This window comes from Xenopus tropicalis, chromosome 10, assembly GCF_000004195.4.
Source record: "Xenopus tropicalis strain Nigerian chromosome 10, UCB_Xtro_10.0, whole genome shotgun sequence".
NCBI lineage: Eukaryota > Metazoa > Chordata > Amphibia > Anura > Pipidae > Xenopus > Xenopus tropicalis.
The window spans coordinates 276,618-287,253 of record NC_030686.2 but is presented as its reverse complement, the minus strand read 5'-3'; the positions used below and the strand labels follow the sequence as shown (position 1 = coordinate 287,253).

The following is a 10,636-nucleotide window of genomic DNA, read 5'->3' as shown; positions in this document are numbered from 1 at the left end:
GCATATATGATATGGGGGTTACACTGTGACAGTGGGGGGGGGGGGCTCGGGGGAAAGATGGGGGGGTATATCTGTGCCTATATATTATACAGTTACATTATGTGCATATATGATATGGGGGTTACACTGTGACAGTGGGGGGGGAAGATGGGGCGGTATATCTGTGCCTATATATTATAGTTAGATTATGTGCATATATGATATGGGGGTTACACTGTGACAGTGGGGGGGGGAAGATGGGGGTATATCTGTGCCTATATATTATACAGTTACATTATGTGCATATATTGATATGGGGGTTACACTGTGACCGTGGGGGGGGGCTGGGGGGAAAGATGGGGGGGTATATCTGTGCCTATATATTATACAGTTACATTATGTGCATATATGATATGGGGGTTACACTGTGACAGGTGGGGGGGGGGGGCTGGGGGAAAGATGGGGGGTATATCTGTGCCTATATATTATACAGTTACATTATGTGCATATATGATATGGGGGTTACACTGTGACAGTGGGGGGGGGGGGCTGGGGAAAGATGGGGGGGTATATCTGTGCCTATATATTATACAGTTACATTATGTGCATATATGATATGGGGGTTACACTGTGACAGTGGGGGGGCTGGGGGAAATATGGGGGTGTATCTGTATCTGTATATAATATACGGTTGCATTATGTGCCTGTATGGTTTTGGAGGGGCTACAATGTGACAGTACCAGTAGTGAGGGGCACAATGAGACTCTGCTGGGTGTGGGGTACATAGGGGCCCCAGGCTGCTAATCTCCTTGCTGTGTCCCCAGGGATCAATAACAGAGTCTGACTGACTGGCTGTGTTTATCCGGAGGCTGTGGGTCATTAAACAGTGAGATGAAAGCCAGACCCCCTTACACCCAACACTATGGGAGGGGCAGCAAATACTGTAACAGGGACACAGAGTATATGATGGTAGCAATGCAGTTTGTAGAGGGAATGGCTGGGGGCACAGCTCTAAGTGGGTCAGAGCCAAGAGCAGCCCCAGTCCTTCCACTTAAACATTTCATACCCACGACCCACTAAAAGGAAATATTTGGGGGCTCAGCGCAGGGTGTGACTGGGCTATGGGGGATACAGCACTGTGACTCCCGGATTTCCTGAAATGCAGTGAGTTGAGGGGAAGACTCCCAGCAGACAGTGTGAGGCCGGGAGTGAGACCATAATATCTCAGCAGGGGTGCAGGGCTAATCCCTACAGTGATACCCAGTTGGGGAGCTGGTGTGGGAGAGGGTGAAACCATTATATCTCAGCAGGGGTGCAGGGCTAATCCCTACAGTGATACCCAGTTGGGGAGCTGGTGTGGGAGAGGGTGAAACCATTATATCTCAGCAGGGGTGCAGGGCTAATCCCTACAGTGACACCCAGTTGGGTGTAGGAGAGGGTGAAACCATAATATCTCAGCTGGGGTGCAGGGCTAATCCCTACAGTGATACCCAGTTGGGGAGCTGGTGTGGGAGAGGGTGAAACCATTAAATCTCAGCAGGGGTGCAGGGCTAATCCCTACAGTGATACCCAGTTGGGGAGCTGGTGTGGGAGAGGGGGAAACCATTATATCTCAGCAGGGGTGCAGGGCTCATCCCTACAGTGACACCCAGTTGGGGAGCTGGTGTGGGAGAGGGGGAAACCATTATATCTCAGCAGGGGTGCAGGGCTAATCCCTACAGTGACACCCAGTTGGGTGTAGGAGAGGGTGAAACCATAATATCTCAGCTGGGGTGCAGGGCTAATCCCTACAGTGATACCCAGTTGGGGAGCTGGTGTGGGAGAGGGGGAAACCATTATATCTCAGCAGGGGTGCAGGGCTAATCCCTACAGTGATACCCAGTTGGGGAGCTGGTGTGGGAGAGGGGGAAACCATTATATCTCAGGAGGGGTGCAGGGCTCATCCCTACAGTGACACCCAGTTGGGGAGCTGGTGTGGGAGAGGGGGAAACCATTATATCTCAGCAGGGGTGCAGGGCTAATCCCTACAGTGACACCCAGTTGGGTGTGGGAGAGGGGGAAACCATTATATCTCAGCAGGGGTGCAGGGCTAATCCCTACAGTGATACCCAGTTGGAGAGCTGGTGTGGGAGAGGGTGAAACCATTATATCTCAGCAGGGGTGCAGGGCTAATCCCTACGGTGACACCCAGTTGGGTGTAGGAGAGTGTGAAACCATTATATCTCAGCAGGGGTGCAGGGCTAATCCCTACAGTGATACCCAGTTGGGGAGCTGGTGTGGGAGAGGGTGAAACCATTATATCTCAGCAGGGGTGCAGGGCTAATCCCTACAATGATACCCAGTTGGGTGTAGGAGAGGGTGAAACCATTATATTAGCAGGGGTGCAGGGCTAATCCCTACAGTGATACCCAGCTGGGTCTAGGTGTAGGAGAGGGTGAAACCATAATATCTCATCAGGGGTGCAGGGCTAATCCCTACAGTGATACCCAGTTGGGGAGCTGGTGTGGGAGAGGGTGAAACCATTATATCTCAGCAGGGGTGCAGGGCTAATCCCTACAGTGACACCCAGTTGGGGAGTTAGTGTGGGACAGGGTGAGACCATTATATTTCATCAGGGGTGCAGGGCTAATCCCTACAGTGACACCCAGTTGGGGAGCTGGTGTGGGAGAGGGTGAAACCATTATATTTCATCAGGGGTGCAGGGCTTATCCCTACAGTGACACCCAGTTGGGGAGCTGGTGTGGGAGAGGGTGAAACCATTATATTAGCTGGGGTGCAGGGCTAATCCCTACAGTGACACCCAGTTGGGTGTGGGAGAGGGTGAAACCATTACATCTCAGCAGGGGTGCAGGGCTAATCCCTACAGTGACACCCAGTTGGGGAGCTGGTGTGGGAGAGGGGGAAACCATTATATCTCAGCTGGGGTGCAGGGCTAATCCCTACAGTGACTCCCAGTTGGGGAGCTGGTATGGGAGAGGGTGAAACCATTATATCTCAGCTGGGGTGCAGGGCTAATCCCTACAGTGACACCCAGTTGGGGAGCTGGTATGGGAGAGTGTGAAACCATTATATCTCAGCTGGGGTGCAGGGCTAATCCCTACAGTGACACCCAGTTGGGGAGCTGGTGTGGGACAGGGTGAGACCAATATATCTCATCAGGGGTGCAGGGCTAATCCCTACAGTGACACCCAGTTGGGGAGCTGGTGTGGGACAGGGTGAGACCAATATATCTCATCAGGGGTGCAGGGCTAATCCCTACAGTGACACCCAGTTGGGGAGCTGGTGTGGGAGAGGGTGAAACCATTATATCTCAGTACCAAATAGCAGTAGAATGATCATGATGTTTATTCTTATCCATTTACGCCCCCCACTCCCCATCTCTCCGTGCAGCCTCTCTCAGCCTCCATCCATAAACATTCTGCTCAGATTTTCCACTGTTTGCTCAGTGCTGAATTTAGTGGGTGCTTGGCATAGTTCCATAGAACCTTGTAGGGGGAGGGAGAGTTTCCTGACTTTCTACATTCTCTCAGAGTCAGAAATGGTAGAACCTCACCAGATATTTCATTCTACTTACACAAAAGCCACAGAGATGGGGCAGAATGGCATTTCAAATACATCAATGAGCTTGGTGCAAGTAGGTATTAGGCTGACATTAGAAAGGTATCAGTTGTGATGAACTTCATTGCAGGCTTCATCCTGGTCTTGGGGTGGTAACTGTCCATCAGTGCACAAATAATCAGTTCATGAGTGGTAAGTGTCCTTCATGCTAGCTGTCCAGCCAGTACAGTGTCCCATCAGTGTCCATTATGTTCTGCATGGCTCAAAAGCATTTAGTTGATATCTGAGCTCATTCTGGGTGGCCTTCTCCCTGAGGAGCTTATCAGAGCACGGACAGATCATGGCAGGATCGGGAGTGGACCTTCAAAGATGACCTACTGTTTCTGGTCACAAGCCGGTCCAAGAACCTTCGTGCCCTCTTGGTCAGACTCTCCTTGCGTTGGCTCTGCATGCGAAAACCCTCAGCTGTGTCTGCCCCCTCTCTACGCAATCTGATCTGGCGCACCATCCCCTCAAACAATTCTTGGACATTGTGCTGTAGGACAGCAGAGGTCTCGATGAACTTACAGTCGAACACCACAGCACACGCTCGACCTTCTACAGAAAGACACAAACAAGTTCTTGAGATGTGTGGGGGGGGGGAATTCTGAATAGTGCCATTGGCTAGTCAGGTAGGTGGTCACACAGAGTCTGAATTGTCACTGCTTAGTTTCTATTGGTTGGCAGTGGAATATGGTAGGATTAGAGACTAGTCTTCAGTGAAGGTGTGAAGTCAACATTGACCAGGGATTCCTCACTAAAGATGGTGCCAATGCCCCTCATGGTACAAACTCATAGTAACCAATAAGTAGCAGTAAGGGTGATGGTTATAAACTGTCTGGTTGCTATGGGTTACTGTGACTCTATCAATTCAGAATACCTGTGGCGTTTTCCTGACGACTTACCTTCCACAGAAACTTCTCTGCTGCGGACAAGGTCCGTCTTGTTGCCAACAAGGATTATTGGGATATTTTCAGCCTGACGAGTTCTTCTAAGCTGTATTCGAAGTTCTGACGCGCTCTCAAAGCTGGCCCTATCAGTGACTGAGTACACGATGATGTAGGCGTTGCCGAGGCGCATGGGGCTATCACTGCTCTCGATGGCTTTCTGCAGATGGACCCAACACATTAACCAGACTAAATACAACCACCCCTGGTCCAACCCTTTCTCTTACCTTCATGTTGCGTTCATCCGTATCCATGACCAGCAGGGTGGTCTCCTTGCCGTCCACCATCAGGGTGCAATCAAACACTTCTGCTAGAACAAAATCACTGATTATTGAGAGACAAAATCATATGCTTTAACTGGGTCCCACATGCAATGAGCCCCCACAACAATCAGAGCCAGAAAACAATTACCAACTCCCAGCAGCCCTCTCCCAGCCTGAGGTATAGATTATATAGGGTAGTAAGACATTGCCTCATCCAGGGCACATCTCTGCTTCACTGGGTGGCAAGGCTTGGAGGAGTCTCGTCACCCCTAAACATTTCGTATGGACTCTCCTTGGACCTCACTTACCTAGCTGCTGTTCTGCTGCTTCTCTATCCTGCTCCCTTCGAAAGATGGCCACAAGACTGGACTTTCCAACCCCTGGGTCTCCAAGTAGTACCACTCTTAAATGGGCCTCGTTTCTCCCATCCGAGACCCCTGAGTCTAAGGAGCCACTGCAGTGGGCACTCCCAGCAGCTTTAGAAGGTGAGTATAGCTTCCTTATGGGAGTTGCTCCTCGCTGGCGGTTCTGATGGGCACAAGGTAATGGGGTGCTGGCCCGCCTCCTCAGGGGAGCTCGTGAGGCGCACATCTAAAGCCAGACACACAAGGCAATCAAAAGGTCCACTTCAACATATAACATGAAAAATATCAAATTCCACTGGAAAACCAAGCAAGTTTTGTGTGCTTATTAAGAGATGCATAGCACTACATGTTTGGAGCTCTTGGGTCAGTACTGCGCCAGAGGATGGACCCAAGAGGTCTGAAACATGTAGTGCTATGCATTTCCAAATAAACACAACACACTTGCTTGGTTCTCCAGTGGAATTTCTTTTTCACACAAGGCAATCGGTATGTATGTGACCTCAAGTACCCAGTAGTCTCAGCCTAGAAGTAAGGCAGTGTCTATGGAAGGTAAATAATACCCTCTTTCTGCCATCCTAGGGTAAATCACCAACAGAGTGTAGAGTGCATAGCAACAGGAGTGCATAGCAACTCACAAGGAAATCAAACTCTCAATAAGAGCTGATATGGAGCACATGGAAAGGTAGGGCAAAATATTCTTATACATTACATTTATGGGAGTCAATGCAGCAGGCAAGGCAGCAATTATAGGTGCACTAAGGATGCTGAGATATCAGGAGATTTAGTGACTTGCCCAGGGTCTCTAGCATGAGATTCAACATCAAAGGCTGATCATTTAACCTTTAGGCCAACTCCTCCCCAATAGGAGTAGATATAAGGAGATATAGGAGTCATAGTGAGAGTCATATGGAAAAGTAGGAGGGATTATATGCAGTAATAGGAGGAGTTATAGGGAAGGGTATATGGAGCAATAGGAGGAGTTATAGGGAGGGGTATATGGAGCAATAGGAGGAGTTATAGGGAGGGGTATATGGAGCAATAGGAGGAGTTATAGGGAGGGGTATATGGAACAATAGGAGGAGTTATAGGGAGGGGTATATGTAGCAATAGGAGGAGTTATAGGGAGAGGTATATGGAGCAATAGGAGGAGTTATAGGGAGGGGTATATGAAGCAATAGGAGAAGTTATAGGGAGGGGTATATGGAGCAATAGGAGGAGTTATAGGGAGGGGTATATGGAGCAATAGGAGGAGTTATAGGGAGGGGTATATGGAGCAATAGGAGGAGTTATAGGGAGGGGTATATGTAGCAATAGGAGGAGTTATAGGGAGAGGTATATGGAGCAATAGGAGGAGTTATAGGGAGGGGTATATGGAGCAATAGGAGGAATTATAGGGAGGGGTATATGGAGCAATAGGAGGAGTTTAGGGAGAGGTATATGGAGCAATAGGAGGAGTTATAGGGAGAGGTATATGGAACAATAGGAGGAGTTATAGGGAGGGGTTATATGGAGCAATAGGAGGAGTTACAGGGAGGGATATATGGAGCAATAGTAGTTATAGGGAGGGGTATATGGAGCAATAGGAGTTATAGGGAGGGGTATATGGAGCAATAGGAGTTATAGGGAGGGGTATATGGAGCAATAGGAGGAGTTACAGGGAGGGATATATGGAGCAATAGGAGGAGTTATAGGGAGGGCTATATAGAGCAATAGGAGTTATAGGGAGGGGTATATGGAGCAATAGGAGTTACAGGGAGGGATATATGGAGCAATAGGAGTTATAGGGAGGGGTATATGGAGCAATAGGAGGAGTTATAGGGAGGGGTATATGGAGCAATAGGAGTTATGGGGGGGTATTATACTGTAGGATTCTTTGAGAATCCCTGTCCTGTCCGCAGCCTTTTGGGTTGAAGGGGTACTGTCTGCTTATGGTTAGGATATATTAGATATATATTTATATATATATAGAACTGCCCACTTACCTTTGGGTTGTGTGTCCTATTGGTGTAACCAGCCCAGCGTCTATCCCTGATGTCTCTATTCCACTACAGATCAATATGTGCACTCACTCATAACAGCGGTCTTTTTCTGTGTCCTCTTTTACCAGTGGCACCGTGCTGTCTCCTTTCTCAGAAGTCTCTTTTTGTATCCAGTTTCTAAAGTAGTCCCTTGCTGTGCTCTGTCTCATCAGCAGTCTATTTCTGTGTTCTCTTACCACCAGTCTTTTGCATTGTTCAGTCTCACCAAAAGTTTCTATGCAATCTACAGCTCAGTATCTTTCTGTCTCTTTCTGTGACCTGGCTCCGGAGCAGTCTCTTCTGTATGTTGTTTCTAGTTCAGCCTCTTTGCTATCAGCAGTGTCTCTCTGGGTGCAGTCTCTAGAAGCATCTCTCTCTGGGTCCTGTCTGGAGCAGTCTGTACATATCTCTGGATGATTTCCTTCAGCTAAGTTAAACTCCCCCCACCCAGAGACGTCTGTATGGCAGCTACACGCTCTGTGTCGCCTCTTAGGGCAGGATTTACCCTTTAGGTTTCCCCGGCCCATAACTTATAGTGCACCCTGCAAACTGCCACTGGGCTCACTAACTACCCCAAACCTGCATCCTATAAACAGAAAGGAGCCCATCAACCCCCCAGCCCTGCTTAGCCCTCACCAGTAATAATTCCATGTGTGTAAGCACCCCTCTGGGGAGTCAGTGAGAGGGACCCCTGGGCAGCTAGGTATGTTCTCTAAGCACCCCTCTGGGGGAGTCAGTGAGAGGGGCCCCTGGGCAGCTAGGTATGTTCTCTAAGCACCCCTCTGGGGAGTCAGTGAGAGGGGCCCCTGGGCAGCTAGATATGTTCTCTAAGCACCCCTCTGGGGGAGTCAGTGAGAGGGGCCCCTGGGCAGCTAGGTATGTTCTCTAAGCACCCCTCTGGGGGAGTCAGTGAGAAGGGCCCCTGTGCAGCTAGGTATGTTCTCTAAAAACCCCTCTGGGGAGTCAGTGAGAGGGGCCCCTGGGCAGCTAGGTATGTTCTCTAAGCACCCCTCTGGGGGAGTCAGTGAGAAGGGCCCCTGTGCAGCTAGGTATGTTCTCTAAACACCCCTCTGGGGAGTCAGTGAGAGGGGCCCCTGGGCAGCTAGGTATGTTCTCTAAGCACCCCTCTGGGGAGTCAGTGAGAGGGGCCCGGGGCAGCTAGGTATGTTCTCTAAGCACCCCTCTGGGGGAAGTCAGTGAGAGGGGCCCCGGGGCAGATAGGTATGTTCTCTAAGCACCCCTCTGGAAGAGTCAGTGAGAGGGGCCCCTGGGCAGCTAGGTATGTTCTCTAAGTACCCCTCTGGGGAGTCAGTGAGAGGGGCCCCTGGGCAGCTAGGTATATTCTCTAAGCACCCCTCTGGGGGAGTCAGTGAGAGGGGCCCGGGGCAGCTAGGTATGGTCAATAAGCACCCCTCTGTCAGTGAGAGGGGCCCTCTGGGGGAAGTCAGTGAGAGGGGCCCCGGGGCAGCGAGGTATGTTCTCTAAGCACCCCTCTGGAAGAGTCAGTGAGAGGGGCCCCTGGGCAGCTAGGTATGTTCTCTAAGTACCCCTCTGGGGAGTCAGTGAGAGGGGCCCCTGGGCAGCTAGGTATATTCTCTAAGCACCCCTCTGGGGGAGTCAGTGAGAGGGGCCCGGGGCAGCTAGGTATGGTCAATAAGCACCCCTCTGTCAGTGAGAGGGGCCCCGGGGCAGCTAGGTATGTTCTCTAAGCCCCCCTCTGGGGAGTCAGTGAGAGGGGCCCCTGGGCAGCTAGGTATGTTCTCTAAGCACCCCTCTGGGGGAGTCAGTGAGAGGGGCCCCGGGGCAGCTAGGTATGTTCTCTAAGCACCCCTCTGGGGGAGTCAGCGAGAGGGGCCCCTGGGCAGCTAGGTATGTTCTCTAAGCACCCCTCTGGGGGAGTCAGTGAGAGGGGCCCCTGCACAGCTAGGTATGTTCTCTAAGCACCCCTCTGGGGGAGTCAATGAGAGGGGCCCGGGGCAGCTAGGTATGTTCTCTAAGCACCCCTCTGGGGGAGTCAGCGAGAGGGGCCCCTGGGCAGCTAGGTATGTTCTCTAAGCACCCCTCTGGGGGAGTCAGTGAGAGGGGCCCCTGCACAGCTAGGTATGTTCTCTAAGCACCCCTCTGGGGAGTCAGTGAGAGGGGCCCCTGTGCAGCTAGGTATGTTCTCTAAGCACCCCTCTGGGGAGTCAGTGAGAGGGGCCCCGGGGCAGCTAGGTATGTTCTCTAAGGACCCCTCTGGGGAGTCAGTGAGAGGGGCCCCTGCGCAGCTAGGTATGTTCTCTAAGCACCCCTCTGGGGAGTCAGTGAGAGGGGCCCCTGCGCAGCTAGGTATGTTCTCTAAGCACCCCTCTGGGGGAGTCAGTGAGAGGGGCCCCTGCACAGCTAGGTATGTTCTCTAAGCACCCCTCTGGGGGAGTCAGTGAGAGGGGCCCGGGGCAGCTAGGTATGTTCTCTAAGCACCCCTCTGGGGGAGTCAGTGAGAGGGGCCCCAGGGCAGCTAGGTATGTTCTCTAAGCACCCCTCTGGGGGAGTCAGTGAGAGGGGCCCGGGGCAGCTAGGTATGTTCTCTAAGCACCCCTCTGGGGGAGTCAGTGAGAGGGGCCCCAGGGCAGCTAGGTATGTTCTCTAAGCCCCCCTCTGGGGGAGTCAGTGAGAGGGGCCCCGGGGCAGCTAGGTATGTTCTCTAAGCCCCCCTCTGGGGGAGTCAGTGAGAGGGGCCCAGGGGCAGCTAGGTATGTTCTCTCTGTTCCCCACTCTGGGGCAGTCAGTGAGAGAGGCCCCTGGGCAGCTAGGTATGTTCTATCTTCTCCCCAGTTTGGGACAGCCGGAGACAGGCCCCCCTGGGCAGCTAGGTATGTTCTCTCTGTTCCCCAATCTGGGACAGTCAGCAAGAGGGGCCCCTGGGCAGGTAGGTATGTTCTCTCTGTTCCCCAATCTGGGACAGTCAGCAAGAGGGGCCCCTGGGCAGGTAGGTATGTTCTCTCTGTTCCCCAATCTGGGACAGTCAGCAAGAGGGGCCCCTGGGCAGGTAGGTATATTCTCTCTGTTCCCCAATCTGGGACAGTCAGCAAGAGGGGCCCCTGGGCAGGTAGGTATATTCTCTCTGTTCCCCAATCTGGGACAGTCAGCAAGAGGGGTCCCTGGGCAGGTAGGTATGTTCTCTCTGTTCCCCAATCTGGGACAGTCAGCAAGAGGGGTCCCTGGGCAGGTAGGTATGTTCTCTCTGTTCCCCAATCTGGGACAGTCAGCAAGAGGGGCCCCTGGGCAGCTAGGTATATTCTCTCTGTTCCCCAATCTGGGACAGTCAGCAAGAGGGGCCCCTGGGCAGCTAGGTATATTCTCTCTGTTCCCCAATCTGGGACAGTCAGCAAGAGGGGTCCCTGGGCAGGTAGGTATGTTCTCTCTGTTCCCCCATCTGGGACAGTCAGCAAGAGGGGTCCCTGGGCAGGTAGGTATGTTCTCTCTGT

General features: G+C 52.0%; 1 protein-coding gene across 2 annotated transcripts; it reads right to left on the bottom strand.

The window, feature by feature from the left end:
• Positions 1–3,304: 3,304 nt before the first annotated feature.
• On the bottom strand, positions 3,305–10,548 carry rem1 (RAS (RAD and GEM)-like GTP-binding 1). Of its 2 annotated transcripts, none has more exons than NM_001102791.1 (5): positions 7,134–7,213; positions 5,095–5,377; positions 4,751–4,830; positions 4,482–4,683; positions 3,305–4,134 (listed from the first exon to the last, which is right to left on the bottom strand). In NM_001102791.1, the coding sequence occupies exons 2-5, from the start codon at positions 5,375–5,377 to the stop codon at positions 3,860–3,862; spliced, it is 840 nt and encodes a 279-aa protein (NP_001096261.1). In that variant the 5' UTR covers positions 7,134–7,213; the 3' UTR covers positions 3,305–3,859. The 2 variants fall into 2 exon arrangements, with proteins under 2 accessions (NP_001096261.1, XP_012810748.1); XM_012955294.3 differs by having other exon boundaries at positions 3,307–4,134; positions 4,751–4,833; positions 7,134–10,548.
• Between the last annotated feature and the right edge of the window lie 88 nt (positions 10,549–10,636).